Source organism: Mixophyes fleayi, chromosome 3 (assembly GCF_038048845.1).
Source record: "Mixophyes fleayi isolate aMixFle1 chromosome 3, aMixFle1.hap1, whole genome shotgun sequence".
Taxonomy (NCBI): domain Eukaryota; kingdom Metazoa; phylum Chordata; class Amphibia; order Anura; family Limnodynastidae; genus Mixophyes; species Mixophyes fleayi.
The window spans coordinates 50598647-50615512 of record NC_134404.1 but is presented as its reverse complement, the minus strand read 5'-3'; the positions used below and the strand labels follow the sequence as shown (position 1 = coordinate 50615512).

General features: G+C 43.1%; 1 protein-coding gene across 4 annotated transcripts in view; it reads left to right on the top strand.

Moving 5' to 3' along the window:
• Positions 1–16866, top strand: part of RNF144A (ring finger protein 144A) — a 67499-nt gene that overhangs the window by 17773 nt on the left and 32860 nt on the right. For 2 of the 4 annotated variants that reach the window (XM_075201475.1, XM_075201473.1), the window contains exon 2: positions 16528–16673. In XM_075201475.1, coding sequence (XP_075057576.1) covers positions 16539–16673 — 135 coding nt within the window. In that variant the 5' untranslated portion in view covers positions 16528–16538. Of the gene's footprint in view, positions 1–6220; positions 6308–6765; positions 7016–16527; positions 16674–16866 lie in introns of those variants that run through there. The other 2 variants (XM_075201476.1, XM_075201474.1) reach the window with 2 other exon arrangements.

Sequence of the window (16866 nt, the reverse complement as noted above, 5' to 3'; positions counted from 1 at the left end):
ACGATGGCATAGAGAGATCAAATCTTCAAGTGACGAAGGAAGCTCTTGGGTAGTCAGTGCATCTTTAATTTTATCGGAAAGCCCCTGCCAGAAGGCGGCAACCAGGGCTTCAGTGTTCCACTGAAGTTCAGAGGCTAGGATCCTAAATTGAATGACGTACTGGCCTACAGTATGAGATCCTTGTCGCAGACGGAGGATACTGGAAGCAGCGGAGGTCACACGACCTGGTTCATCGAACACACTTCGGAATGTAGAAATGAATTTGGCACTATCTTGTAATATTGGATCGTTCCTCTCCCACAGAGGGGAGGCCCAAGCCAGGGCTTGTCCTGAAAACAAAGAGATAAGATAGGCCACTCTGGAACGATGGGTAGAAAAATTTTGAGGTTGGAGCTCAAAATGGACTGAACATTGGTTAAGGAAACCCCTACAAGTTTTGGGGTCTCCATCGTACTTTGACGGAGTAGGCAGGTGAAGCGTGGAAGCTATAGACACCTGGGATGGCAATGGGGAAACGGAGGAAAGCACAGGAGCTTCAGTAGTAGCTGTCACAGTCTGTCCAGATGTTCCTTGGGAGGTTAATGACTGATAACACTGAAGTAACAGCTGTTGGCGGGCATCCTGTTGCTCCACACGGCTAACCAGATGTTGCAGCATCTCTTTGGCGGTAGGTTCCACATCTGGGTCTGTCATGGCCTGATCTTACTGTCACGGGCACTAGGAGTCTTTACCCAGGGATCACCAGATGGTAGGCTTACCAGAGCAATGTAGATGGTAATAGGGTACTCTGGTAGCTGGGTGATCACGGAACATGAAATGATGGCCGATGAGATGCTCAGGAAAGTCTATGACTAGCAACACTGGAAATGAGGTAATGATAAACAAGGAACTGTATGGACAAGGACACGTGAAGGTAGTCAGTGGTCTGCAATAGCAAGTTGTACCACTGCTATAGTGAGGAGGAATGTCCAACAGAAACAAGGAGGTGATGAGAGTCAGCGGTCTGCGGGTAGCAAGTTGCACCGCTGTCTGAGTGAAGGAATGGAATCCAAGTGGAGGTATCCAGGTAGTCAGTGGTCTGCGGTAGCAAGTTGTACCACTGCTATGTGAGAGAATGATGGAACAGGTGATACCGGAAACAGGGATCAGTGGTCTGACATCAGCAAGTTGTACCACTGAATATATATGTGAGGAGGTGCACAGGGGAAGACTGCAACACAGGATATACACAGGCACCTTATACACGATCCACAGTAATATGCACAATATAGATATATATATATATAAATGACTGAGCAGGTCTGCAATCTAGAAAGTCTCTTGAAGTAGTCCAGCACAATAATAACACAGTCAATGATGGCAATAGACTCAGCGGATAGCAGACTCCAGAGAGAACCAAACACAGTCCAGCAAGGTATGCAATACACAGCACAGTCAATGAGAAGTATGCATACCGTGGTTCAGCAGTAGCAGTCAGATGGGATTGCAGCGGTACCTGAGCGGCTGGAGGCCGACTGGATAGGAAGTCCCTGGATAGGTGAAGCAGCGGTCAGCAGGTGCAGCGCACAGGTGAGTAGACCGACAGGGACACGAATCCACAGGAGTCAGCAACAGGTGGAACTGGACTTATAGGAAACCCAGGAGAATGGAGATGATCCAGCAGAGGGTAGTAGAAGAGATACAAATCCAATGCTGACAGGAGGGTAGAGACCAGTGGAACACGTGAAGGCGTGGAGAGTGGATCAGCAGGAGATGGACGATAGCGCTGACCACAGCGGCAGGACTCAGCGGCACACGGAGGTAACCAGTAGCAACCACAGGAACCAACAGCGATGGGAAACAGGAGTGCAGCGCAGGGCAGGAGCAGATGATCACGAAGTGTAGCAGATGATAATGAAAAGCGGCAGTCTCGAGGAAGCCACAGCAAAGATGAGATGAGAGTGTAGTGCACGGAGGCAGCGGGTAACAATCAGCTGGCAGTCACGATGTTGAACACAGGCGAGTTGCAAGCAGGAGACTGTAGTGCACAGCGGCAGCGGATAGTAGTCAGCTGGCAGTCACGATGTTGAACACAGGCGAGTTGCAAGCAGGAGACTGTAGAGCACAGAGGCAGCGGATAGTAATCAGCTGGCAGTCACGATGTTGAACACAGGCGAGTTGCAAGCCGGAGACTGTAGTGCACAGAGGCAGCGGATAGTAGTCAGCTGGCAGTCACGATGTTGAACACAGGCAAGTTGCAAGCAGGAGACTGTAGTGCACAGAGGCAGCGGATAGTAGCCAGCTGGCAGTCACGATGTTAAACACAGGCAAGTTGCAAGCAGGAGACTGTAGTGCACAGAGGCAACGGATAGTAGTCAGCAAACAGACTTGATGAGAAGCAGGTGAATGAGGTAGAAGCTGGAGTGCACGGAGGCAGCGGATAGCAATGAGCAAACAGTAATGATGATACATTGATGGTAGAAGTGGTATGGAACCACAGAGATAGAAGTGGTTTGGAAACCACAGGAATCAGCAGGGCTGAATACACGAGTAATACAGGAACACCTTCAGAGACTCATGAGGAATGAGACTCCAAGATCAGGCAACGTGGTGTTGACCACAGGTGCTTAATATAGGGAGGTTGCCTGATCTGCCAATTAAGTTAAAGGAGTATACACTGAAATATAGAAAAGGGCTGCGCATGCGCAGACCCTCAGGCTGGTGGACGGCCACGGTTCCTAAATGTCCGGGAAGAGGCACTCACGGTCCGGTGAGTGACAGGTTGTTGGCGTATATATATCTTGTAGGCCTCGGACCTCCAACGGCCAATAGCCTGTATGTAAGAGGAGGATGCGCCTCTCTCAGCCGCGGCTGTAGCCGCCCCAATTCTAAAGGAATGGGTGCCATAAAGAAACGGATCTAATCCAATATATACTAAAGAACGCTTAAATAAGGCGTTGAATTGAAATTTGGAAAGAGGGGACCCATCAGCGTGTAGCAGCCACATATCTTCCTCTCTAGGGTGAACCAAAGAAAATTTCGAGCACAACAACGCAGAGCATATGGCCGGGTCATCTTGTGCGGATAAATTAAACCAATGCCCTTTATTAAACTGGTCAGTTTTTGACCGGGGCAAATTACAAGAAACATGAGTGTCGGTAATATATGTGTATTTTGCTAATAGAGTATTTCCTATGTCAGTGCTAGATCGCGATACTAGCTCGCTTATCCGGAATGCCTCATGGAAAGCCAGACTAAAGGCAGTGCGCTAAAAAGAAGTTTCTCATATGGATCCGATGCAATTGCCGAAAGCGCTCCTACCAATTGCTTCAAAAACGCAACAGAAATGAGGCGTCTTGTGTCAGCTTCAACGGGGCGTTCTCTCTCCCAGCCCCTCAATGCTTTAGAGATCATGAAGCCCCTGGTGGGATCTGAAATGCTATTCATCCGCGCCATAAAAGAAATACCGGAAAGGGTAGCTGCCATGTTGGATTTAGTAGCACCTTGTAAGTATCTACTCCACATGAAGTCTAAAATGGGATCAGTCTGACCTGAAGAAGGACCTCCAGAGTACGAACTCAGAAACAACTGTCATGGCTGCCAGGAAGCCCGATAATACCGTCTCGTAGATGATGCCAAGGAGGATTCCGCCAGGCCCATTATACCGACTCGACCATCTGCCAAGCGGAAATGGGACAGGGAATTCCAATTAGCTGTTCGTGAGGTGATAAGGACCGAAAAAGCAACGCCATTGAAAACAGGATAGGGAGTCAGCCACATGATTTTCTATGCTGGAACATGCCTAGACTGAAACGAGATATCAAACTCTAAGGAACGCAGCACCAATCTTCGCAACAGGTTAACTGCAGGTAGCGAAGATGAGCTTTGCTCATTAATGGCCTGAACCACCCTGAGATTGTCGCACCAGAACAGTATGTTCCGACCCGACAGACGACTGGACCATAACTCAAAGAACAACACTATGGGAAACAATTCTAGTACCAGTAGGTTCTTTACTAGCCCATTTTGCCGCCACTCCATAGGCCAAGGAGCAGAGCACCATTCACCTTGAAAAAGGCTCCGAAGCCATGAGCTCCAGAAACATCCGTGTGAAGCTCTAAATCCAAATTAGACACTGTACGATCCGGCAAAATACGTACGCCATTAAAATCTTGCAAGAATGTCACCCAAATCCAAAGGTCTCAGATTTCAGCCATTAGACGAAGCCGCGGATGCGTCCTCGTTAGCCCTACTGTGGCTAATTGCAATTTCCTGCAGAAAATCCTTCCCATAGGAATGACTCTGCACGCAAAAATGAATAATCCCACCAATGACTGTATCTGCCGCAAGGGAATAGTGTCTGAGCTAAGAACCTCTGCAATAATTGACCCCAACTTATCAATCTTTTCCTAAGTTAGACGATAGTATCCTACAATGGTGTCTATTACTATACCCAAGAAAGACAGGCAAACAGCAGGACCTTCAGTTTTGTCATGAGCTATTTTACTGCCATAACGGCAAAAAGAGATTTTGCTGCAAACAAAACCTCTGAGCAAACCGTAAATGAGCCCAGGCCCATAAACAAAAAATAATTCAAATAATGAGCTAAACCAACGTGGCCTGTTCCTGCTTGTATACCCCAATGCAGGAAGGAGCTAAAGCGCTCAAAGTATGCACAAGATACCGAACAGCCCATAGGAAGACAGCGATCAATATAATAGCCATACTGTAGTTTAAAACCCATGAATCTAAGATTATGGGTTACTCATGTTCTCACTCCTGTTAAAACAGCCGTATTATCATAGCGTACCATAGGGCCACCTATCGATGCGCGAGGGGCTGCTACCGCAGGCGCCACCTTAGTGGGCTGAAATAAGTGATCCTTCAGTAGCTTTAGCAGCTTGCGCAAACCTTGTTCTTCGTCAGACGAATTACCATCTGTAGATGACATTGGGGCGCAATGTGTGTGAGACTGTTGTGCAGATAAAGCAATGTTTTCACCAACTGTGGAAACCAGGATCCCTTGTCCTTGCTGTGAGGTGCTATATTGAGATACATTTTCCGCTGTGATATTTACTTGTACTATCTATACTCCCGCAATTGTAGCTTGTAATAACAAAACAATCCCTCTAGCTGCAGAAGTTTCTCCTCCTTGTTGTATCTGCATTACTGGACGAGAAGATATATTAGGTAGAGGCGAAACATCTGACCTATAAACACCAACTTGCTCCAAACTACTGAGCGAGGGAGGAGCAACGCCATCTAGGTTCTTATTAAGGTGAAAGCCAGGAGCTGGTGGATGAGCCAGTGCGTCGCCTGCCAAAGAGGGATTAGGCATCTGGATGAGACCTTGAGGGTGAAATTGGCCTTGATGAGGAAGAGGCAGAATAAACCTGGGGCAGGGGGTTGGGAGCCATCCAATGCGGCAAGGCGCTCTGCTCAACTTCTGAAGCAGGGGGCGGATAAGGGAGAGACCAGGCTGCTGGGGGTTAAATGGGGGCACATTCTGCAAGGGTGGGGGCAGGTACTGCACCTGATTGGGTAGTGGAGGATATGTCCTGTTCCCTGGCTGCGTAACTGTGTGGTCACGGTAAAGTAGGGTGTTACCAGCACCTGTTGGCCTATACGAGTAATTATCAAATGAGGAATGAGGTCTGTGATAAAGCCACAGGGGGATGGGTGTGAGCTATGTCCCAAAGACAAATGATTTTGTGAAATAAGGAGGGCAGAGTGTGCATCTGCAGTGAAGGGGACACCCAACGCTGCAGGAGGACCGCCAGAGGAAAGTGGGTGGCCCCTGTATCTCGACCACCCCTCGGCCATGAGTGGTGGTAACTTTGAAGGGGCATTCACTGCTTGAAAAACTGGGGGGTTGTGGCTCCAGTGACTGGTGGGGGGGGGGGGAGTTGAACTTGTAATTAATACATTGTAATTATCAACCTGGACAGGAGGGGGTGTGTGTAGAAAAAAACCTACCCCCTTGCATTGCACCATAACTATTTATGGGTGAAGTGACTGTCCCTGACATTATTCCCTGTCTGCAGGGACATTCCTATACTGACAAGTAGCTGAAGGAGAGGAGGCGCTACCCCTCCGCCCCCCTCTCCTACCCCTCTGCTGCCTGCGTGCTGCAGCATTGGATGGGCGCACAGCCCTCTCTGGAGAATGTGACCTCCTATTTCTGCCTAACCTATTATGCCCCTGGCTTCCGGAGCCCCTAGCGAGCTTCGGCGCTAACACAGTGATGTTAGTGTCGGAGTCTGCAGCAGCGCGAGGCTCACCTACGCTGCTCGCAGGTTCGGCTAGTGGATTTAAAATGGCCGCCGGGGTAAGTGATGTGGGCGGGGCTTCCGCCAACACCTCGTTGGCACTGGGGATGTTGGGCATAAATAACGCTGGCAGTAACACATTGCGGCGGGGACGGGACATGATCAGGGTGAAATTAAAAGGGGATGAGGTGAAAGTGAATGAAATGAGGGGAAGGCTATGAGAATGGGATGGAGCTGGAGGAGAGGCCACTATCTATATGGGAAAGGGGATAAATGTGTGACCGGGAAGGAGATGTATTGCTCAGGTGAGAGAGGAAAAATATAAAACAAAAGAAAATTTATGAGGAGAAAAGAAGAAAGGGGTGCCCCAAGGCAAGAAGGCATAAAGAAGTATAAAGATATACAATTGACAGAGCAAAAGGAGTACAATAAGATACTAAGGGCTAGATTTACTAAACTGCGGGTTTGAAAAAGTGGGGATGTTGCCTATAGCAACCAATCGGATTCTAGCTGTCATTTATTTATTACATTCTACAAGATGACACCTAGAATCTGATTGGTTGCTATAGGCAACATCTCCACTTTTTCAAACCCGCAGTTTAGTAAATCTAGCCCTAAGCCTTTATTGAACACCAGGAGCTGCTTCCTATCCGAAGATCCAGGAACCAATAGGGCCAGCCCACAATGGCGGTATGATTTATCACATTAACAATAACCACTCCCACAACTATGATTGGCTGGCTGCGACTGAAATTTATCCCATAATAGTAAGTGCTGGGAAAAGTATATATTTGAATTGCCTTCAGCTTATGGCTTCACTTAAACTAGTGAAAAGGAGTACATTTATCTCAAACAAAAATGACATAAACAGCATCTTCGGTAAACCTATTGTGATGGGGACTGTAGTGCCTGAAGATTCACCATTGGTCCTGTCAGCTGTGGGTCTCCTGAGCAGAGGGTTACTGTGATCCTCTTCTTCGGTGGCATAGTGAGCACAGGGGCAATCTATGCAGGAAATTAATCTATAATATTCTGGATATCTTCTCGCCAGCATGACTATGAGTATGAGCACTGATAACGTCATGCATTGTGAGTAATAGTGACTGCACACCAGTTTATGTTCATGGTTTATTAAATGTTTTGTGCCCTAATACGCTTGTCTAACAATATAACACAAAGCTGCTAATTGGTATGAATTATTGCATACTCAAGGATACAATTCATGAAGATAGATGTTCAGAACAGCCTGAATAAAGTATACAGGGACATAATTGTGTGGTAACACATTGCACAGCCAATGTGCTGTACACTGAGAGCAGAAGCTGTTTTTGATGCAAACCTTGGGTCCTTTCACAGTATCAAGCCCATGTGCGTCACAAGGTGAAAAGCAATACAGTTACTGAAGGACAACAAGGATGTAATCATTATATCCAGAAGAGGTGCTATTATCGTTAGTATAAAATCCAGTAGACTTCCTGAAAGAAGCAATTCCCATTGTCTGAGATTGAAAAAATAAATAGGTTGCTTTCAAACACCTAATAGAGACTTGCAGTCTCAAGAGATATCAAGCACAGGAATATTTCACTCAGTAGAAAATATTTTGAATTCCTTGATAAGTTAACATAGAGTACATCTGCATACCTAACAGTACAGATTTCCTGGTCAAACGACCAGTGGCATAGCTGCCAACCCGCTGTAAATGTAAAGCATCATATCCGTGATTCAGCTTAATAGTAAACTGGCTTATGTTTTTCAATACTCAACATCATACTTTCAGGCACTGAAGTCCAGGAGATACAGGACATGGGGTGTGACTAGTTGGTGGGAGGGGGCAGGGCGTGGTCAATTTTGTCATTTTGGCCCTCCACAGGAAAATGAAGTTTTGTCGCGAGGGGCGGGGTCAAAATGACGCGATTCACCGCGAATTGTGTTATTTTGCCCAGCGAATTGTGGGATGCAGGAGACTTGCCTGCTCTCTCGGGAGTCCGGGAGACCGACTCGGATTTCGGGAGTCTCCCGGACATTCTGGGAGAGTTGGCAAGTATGCTCAACATACAAGCAGGACAGCACTGTAAAGACAAATGCATGTTTTATATGTATAGAAGAGGATAATCTTTAGCATAGATTTAGGCACACACATCAGCAATTACAAAACAATACTTTTTACAGCAGCAATTGATATGAGTAAAGTGCATCATGCAACCGTATAGCAATATGCAGTATGCATGCATGATGCTCTTTACCATTAGTTGAGAGTCTTTAGTGACGGTGTGATGTATGACAGCACAAGTCCTTTCCTCGTCCCTGACTCTGCCCTTGGTGGTCACCTAACTCCTTATTTGTGATTACCAATTGATTTTGACTTTTACTCTGTAATTTCAAAAAGTGTTTTTAATTGTACCTAGATGTATTTTTATTTTATCACGTGTCCAAGCAAAAAGTAGGCAAATTTAACCTATTAACGCCTGTCCAACACTGTTCTACATTGAGCAGCTATGCGCACTGTAAATGTCTGTGTTGTTTTTGTTTTATTTTTTGTCATCTAAACTAGGTTATATACCCTCAACAAATAAAATGCTGTTCATTTAAAAATGCTACCAAAAGAACGCCCTATTTGTTACAAAAGCGCCCCCCCCAAAGAAACCACTACAACATTTACTCTGATACAGTACTTGTCACGAACGTCCTGCCTGTCTCAGATACAGCAGTCTGAAACAGCTGGAGTCACCTTGGTCACTTACCATTGAATACACCCTTTCTGCAACCACGACGGATTTACTATGGAGTTCTTGCCTTCACCAACACCACTTATTAATATTACACCCTTAAATCATATAGACCTGTAGCATGAGCCTCACTTGACTTCGTAAATTCACAAAAAATCACAGAGAATTTGCTAGATTAAATGTATTTAATCTGAAAAATGTTTCCAAGGCTTAATTACAAAACAATTAATAACAAGACATACTAAATAAGTTGCACAAATAAGTTTCAGAAATAAAATAGGAAATAAAATCAGAGTTGCTTACTTACCAGTTTAAGACTTGGCGTGAGAGGAGTACACTTTGGGAGAGATGGCACATCCTAACCTGGACACAGGTCTCCTCCACAGAAATGCACAATATTACAGGGTAACAGCTGATTTTTTAAACTCATACTGCTCTTGCCCCAACCTTTGGAGATTAACTATGTCAACCCAATGTCAGGTAGTTTCCCAGAATGGCACAGGGCTTTCGAAAATGAGTTAGACTGTCTACCCTGGTTACTCTCAAAAGACTATTAACACTTGCCTAGGTCAGAGTCAAGTCATTTAGTAAAATACACTTTGGACAGGTTACATACAATAGACACATTGTCATACTTGAAAATCAAGGAAAAGTAACAATCAGTGATTAGACGTAATACATACTCGTCACAGTACTAAGTGAAAAAGTTGTGGTTTTTCAGCACCAAACAAAAATGCTGAGATGTTCACACAGCTGTAGAGTACGCTGGTCATTAACGGGTCAATAAGTTGTGTCTGCCACTACTTCTCTCTGTTAAATTTTTGAGTCTCCATGTTTGTCACACAGGAATAAAACTATCAGGATTATTCTGAGACAAAAGAAAGAGAGTTGGAAAGAAATAAAAATAATGGCAGTGTACTGAATGGGGAGCTCTCCTCGCCCATAGAGGAGCAGATCCGACCAACCAGGCCTCAGCATAGAAAGTGTGACCAAATAGGAAAGATCTCACCCTTTAGCTTGTAGTGGCTCTATAGGCCCAGCAGGCGGCCATAGGACCGCGGCCCTCTGAGACTTCATCTGTCATGCCCAGCTCCTTTGTGGTTTATTGTTGGGATTGTTGTTATAGCATATCACTGATCACTTTGCTGTCATTGTCTGACCACAATCCCAGCCAGCCTGAAAACAGATAGATCCTGATCATCCGTGTGTAAAGATACCGCTAATAATACCTTTATAAACGCTAGGCAAAGGCCTATAATAAGCGCATTATTACACATCATCTCTTAATGTTGCCATCATAAAATGAAAAATATAAAGCAATATAATTAAAATCAAAATATAGATAATAATGTTAGTGTGTATTTAAGGGATGCCCTCTAGCATAGTGAATATTTATAACATTCATTCACCTTTTGACAGCCAGCCTTGCCCATTTACAGCTAAATGTGTGTTAACATCCAATGCATTGTAAATGCTGCATGCAACATATTAGACGCTCTGGACTTTAATACTCACTAAGCTGTCAACGGGCAAGAGCCACTGACATTTTCCTTGCGTAATGCCCATAAATTAAAAATGCATTTACCCTATGGTACCAAAAGAAGTCTGCCTGTGCAGAGTAACCCCCCCCCCCCCCCCAAAAAAAACCCAAAAAACAACAACTGTGAAACTGAGAAAAAAAAAAATAGGGTACACCTTCACACCTACCTACTCCCACCTATACTACTCACACTGGTACACCCTCACACCTACCTACTCCCACATATGCTACTCACACTGGTACACCCTCACACCTACCTACTCCCACATATGCTACTCACACTGGTACACCTTCACACCTACCTACTCCCACCTATACTACTCCCACTGGTACACCCTCACACCTACCTACTCCCACATATGCTACTCACACTGGTACACCCTCACACCTACCTACTCCCACATATGCTACTCACACTGGTACACCCTCACAACTACCTACTGCCACCTATACTACCCACACTGGTACACCCTCACATCTGTCCCAATCTCCACACTGGCTCCTCTTATTTCAGCTTTGTCTTCCTCCATTTAGATTGTAAGCTCTCTGCTGAGCAGGCCACAGACTACTCTTTATATTCATGTCTGCATTTATCTTGTCCACCTTGTATATCCCATTTTTATGAATGTCCTGTTTTCCCCACTGTCCGCTGCTGCTGAGCACTGTCTGCGCCGTACACACCAGCAACAATAATAACTTACTTATTAATTACTCTTTTTGTGCTAATTTGATCTCTGTTTCACAGAACAAACAATGTGACAGTTCGCAATAAAAATATATAGAGATATTGGCTAATGTCTGAATAATAACTTATTTCTATAGATTTTACTGCAGATACATTAAATGTGGCAAAAAGATAATAAACAAGGTATGTTTTCTCTTTCAAACTAGTCTTTTATCCCCTTGCCTGATATCATACAATCTTTTGTATGTAGCGTCTCTGTACGCAGTGTCAATAGAGCAGGGAATTAGAAAACACAGATCGGTATTAGTAACCATGATTTTGTTACCTAGGAAAATAATAATGTACCTCTTAGTGTTGCTCTAAGTTTCATAATTTCCCATAGTGAAAATAAGAAGCTCTGTCTGTTTCAGCTGTGTTGAGTGTGTTTTTTTTTGGGCCTGATCTCTATTTTATTTGAGGTTAATGCACTATTTAGTTAATTTAGTAAACTATACATCTGTAGTCTTTTCTGCCCAAACATTTGTGTGCCAATACTTGTATACCCACCATGATGACCCATTTCACACAGGACTCATTGATCACAGTTTTCCCAATTTCTCCATCGAATTAACCAGTGCTAAATTTATTCGTAGTATGGAATCACAGTTTGTTTTTATGGATATGATAACAATACTATTTTATGGATTCCAGCTTTGGAACGATCCATTAATTAATAACACATACGGGGCCTAATTAGAATGTTTTGCAACATCCTGGCAGGTTAGCATATTATCGGGTAGATTTATCAAACCGTCTGAAAAGGAAAAGTGGAGGTGTTGCCCATAGCAACCAATCAGATTCTAACTATTATTTATCTAGTGCACGCTAGAAAATGATAGCTAGTATTTGATTGGTTGCTATGGGTAACAATGCCTCCATTTTTCCTTTTAGAAGGTTTGATAAATCTACTCCTATATGTGCTTTATATAAAATAATATATAAATAATGTTCTGTGAGGTCTACATCAGAGTCAATCTGTCCATGTGAAGTTTCTGGGAATTAGGCAGACAGAACTCACACATGCTTTTATATTCAATGTGTAATTTTGTTTGCTCTGCATGTGTCCACTTATATGAAGTGGAATATGTTTCATAATTCACTGGTTCTTACGTAATGCTGTATGATAGCATTTAAAATTGCATAATGAGTAGCTTTAACTACCTCTGCCAACTTGCAATCCAATTAAGTCCTTAGGGTATAATCTGGTCATTGAATAAAGTAGTAGCTGTGACCCATAAGATTGCATGTAGTCTGTCGATGTGTCGTTACAGTACAATAAGCTTTATATATATCTCTGCAGAGGAATTGCTATTTGGTTTTCAACTTTTTATTTATAGAAAACACAGTTTAAAGGAACATACAGCATTCATCACCTGCACACATGGGAAGCAGCCTAGGGCAATATTCTCAAGACTGCAGCCAATTAATTGACAGGGACCCAGTTCCTCAGTGACATCAAAGGTTACTGGTGAATTGATTAGTTGCATTTTTGTGAACACACGATCAGTCCACTTTTTTTTTTTTTATAAGCCTACTAATACAAACATTACATCTACAGCCTATAAAATAAATATAATGCTATACTACATATTTATAATGGTAATGTTGACAAGGCAGACGTGGCATCTCTTACCCGTACACCTGTTATCATCATCACCATCTGTTATCAAGAAAGTTCTGAAAACGGAACAGGTAATAATTTTCTGATTGTTGGTGATGATGTCATGCACAAAGAGGGGATCGCTGAGAATTTAATTTATTAACAGTTTTTATATAGCGCCTACATATTGCGCAGCACTTTAACCATTCACATCGGTTTCCTGACCTAGTGGAGCTTACAATCTATATTCCCTACCACACGGACACACTAGGGTTTAGTTTGTCAGAAGCCAAATAACAGTCATTGGGGCATATTCAATTAGCTTTTCGGTCCACAAATACGCGCGGCTGCATGTGTAAAGTGACAAAATGGTACTGCAAAATGGCGGATTTCTCTTCGCAACCCTATGGGGTGCGTATGGAAATCCGCGATGTTGCGGTATCAGGATTCGTGCAGCCACGCATAAGCGCGGACCGAAAAGCTAATTGAAAATGCCCCATTATGTTTTTGGAGTGTAGGAAAAAAATCAGAGCACTGGTCGTAAACCCACGCAAACACAAGGAGAACATATAAATGTCACACAGATAGGGTCATGGTCAGAATCAAACCCATGAACTCAGTGCTATGAGGTAGCGATGCTAACCCACGGAGCTCACAGTGTCACTTATGAGGAGCACTGCTAAACAATTTGGTAAGAAATGGAATGCGGCCAAAAATTGGATTATATATATATACCCCGACTTAAACCACCTGCATAATATTGTGTAGGTCCCCCTCATGCCGCCAAAACAGCTCTGACCCATCAAGGCATGGACTCCACAAGACCTCTGGTTTGGCACCATCCAGTAAGTTTCGAGCTGGGGCCTCCATGGCTTGGACTTATTTTTCCAGCACATCCCACAGATGTTCAATCGGATTGAGATCTGGGGAATTTGGAGGCCATGTCAACACCTTGAACTCTATCATGTTTTTCAAACCATTTCTGAACAATTTTTGCAGTGTGGCAAGGTGCATTATCCTGCTGAAAGAGGCCATTAAGGAAAACTGTTGCCATGAAGGGGTGTATTTGGTCTGCAACAATGTTTAGGTAGGTGGTACTATCAAATCCATGTAAATGTCAGGATCCAAGGTTCCCCAGCAGAACATTGCCCAGAGCATCACGCTCCTCCACTGCACGAACTTTCAGTCACAGCAGTGTAGCACCTTTGATATATCTGGAAATTAGAGCAGCATCATCATCATCTATTTTATATAATTCCGCAGCGTTATACAGAAAACTCACATCAGTCCATGCACCATAGGAGCTTACAGTCTAAATTCCCTAACATACACAGATAAGAGAGATTAAGGTCAATTTGATAGCACTCAATTAACCTACTAGTATGGTTTTGGAATGTGGGAGGAAACCCACACAAACATAGGGGGAACATACAAACTCCTAACAGATAAGGCCATGTTCAGCAATCAAACTCATGACCCCAGTGCTGTGAGGCAGGAGTGCTGACCACTAAGCCACCGTGCTGCTCATAGCAGTCTGGTTTCTACCGATACACCTTGCAGTTTAGTGGCAGTAATTGAGGTAATTGCCATATTCTAAAATTAGAAATTGTTAATGTAGTTACCTATCTGAAAGAGGTCACCTTGATGTGGCATCCACAGTTTGCTCAAATTGTGCACTAAGAACCTCACATTTAATCTAGTTCTATTATAGAGTTTAGATGACTACAGAGTTTAACACATATCTGTCTTTAATTATGTATAAATATGGTCTTAGTGCTTAAAGAATACACCTGTATCTTGGATTGTGTATTGTACTTTCAGTTCCAGCAGTGTAGCACCTGTAATATATTTGGAAATTAGTGTGTGTGGACCATCCCCTCTTGGAAGTTTGTAGGTTGTGACTGCCTTCTTTTTTTGGCCCAGCGCCCCACCCATCTGTCCATAGGTGGTTTTAATCAGATCAGTATAGCTCCTACCAATACTCCTTGTAGTTTAGAGGCATTAAATGAGGTAAGTCCCATAAATTGTACAGAACCTCGTGTTTATTTCAGTTCTATTATAGTGTTTATAGGACTGCAGAGTTAAAGATATATCATGGTCAGAGCAGGGCCACCTTAACTACATTATGGGTCCCCAGGCAATGCAGTGCACCGGGGCCCCTAAATATAAATATATATATTTATATATAAATATATGCGAGCACAGCACGGAAGAGGAGGGAGGGAGCTGGATCGTCAGCTGACGTGACCGCAAGGTAAGTATTTTTTTTTTTTTTGCAGGATTTCTTATTTCAGCGCTGCCTTGGATGGGCCCCCTTGCCCACAGGGCCCCCGGGCACCTGGCCATTGTGCCCAATGGAAGAGATGGCCCTGGGTCAGAGTGCTAAAAGAGTGCACCTGCATGTTGGAAAATATATATATATATATATATATATATATATATATATATATATATATATATATATATATATATATATATGTGTGTATATGTGTGCCCCAGGCTTTCAGAACAATAGAGCCCACACCTGTAAGTAAATATATACACATATACTTAGAATCATAATGGCCTAAGAATATTGTTATTGTGTGCTTGCTAGGCATAGAAACCTAGGCCATATTAGTCTCTCCCACTCCATCATTACTCCTTTGATATCTGACAGTAGGCCCATTCATTCTATTTCTGTCTTCTATAGCTTTCTCTGTGATCAGGAGCTGTAACGCTTCCCTCCTATAAAGTCCTGCACAAAACAAAAGACTTCTGGTCATGTTTATTGTTTTGAAAACTTTGTTTTCTCTAATGTTCTCTGTATTTTACTCTTTGTTAGCGTTTCTTGGTTTTATTTGTTCAGTTTGATAAGCACAACATACTTCCATGCATTTAGCGTATTGAGGAGTAATAGGATTTTTCCTTTTTCCTGAATTTTGAGACGGGGGGGGGGGGGGGGTACATTTATCAAGCTGCTGGTTTGAAAAAGTGGAGATGTTGCCTATATCAACCAATCAGATTCTAGTTATCATTTGTTTAGTACATTTACAGAATGATAGCTAGAATCTGATTGGTTGCTATAGGCAACATCTCCACTTTTTCAGACCTACAGCTTGATACATTTACCTTTTGGGAGTTATGTATATCTGACTGCATCCATGCCTGGAAACTCATCTGCTCTCATCCCAAACAAACTACCTGGCTGGTATAGAGCAATGATGGGCTACAGACGGCCTTTACCTGCAGCCCCGGCTTCTCCCTGCTTTATTGTCAGATTTGTTTATTACAGCTGGTAACACTTGTTTAAAATACTTGCTGATATGTTGTTACAGATAGTTATATATTGTTTTCACTTATTAGTCAGATTAAAGGTAATGTGCGGCCATTTTAAAGGTTAGAGGGCCGTCCATGTGGCCCCTGAAGTGCATCAGGTGCCCATCACTGTTCTAGAATATTTTTCTACACAATGAATGACTGACAGGTGTCAGTCAAGCAACAGACAACCAACTGCTTCTGTCTGTCTGAAAAAAATGAGAAGTTGTCTGATATCTAGTGCTGGGAACTGTTGGAAGCCGTATTCACATCAGTATACGTCTGGGAAATGTAGTAATAAAAAAAAAAAAAAGGTATAAATAAACTATTAGTTTGTTTATTGTTTTAAATGTTTACATTACTTTTTTTTTTTTTTCTTCTTTAAACTCCAGATTAATCTGCCATGACTACAGCAAGATACCGACCAACGTGGGATTTGGCTTTAGACCCACTGGTTTCCTGCAAACTTTGTCTCGGAGAATATCCAGTGGAACAGATGACTACAGTATCACAATGCCAGTGCATTTTCTGCACACTGGTATGTATACATTTCAGTACATGATGGGGAATAATAGGACTTTAGCCCCAAGTAAAATAATGTCTAAGTAAATAGTACATTTGTTCATGATATTTGAATTCTGTTTATTATTATGCTGTGATTCTTTGATATGTATTTTGTATAGCTTTCAACAGTTGGTTTGCAAATTTAGGACAAGTGCACCTGTTACTTT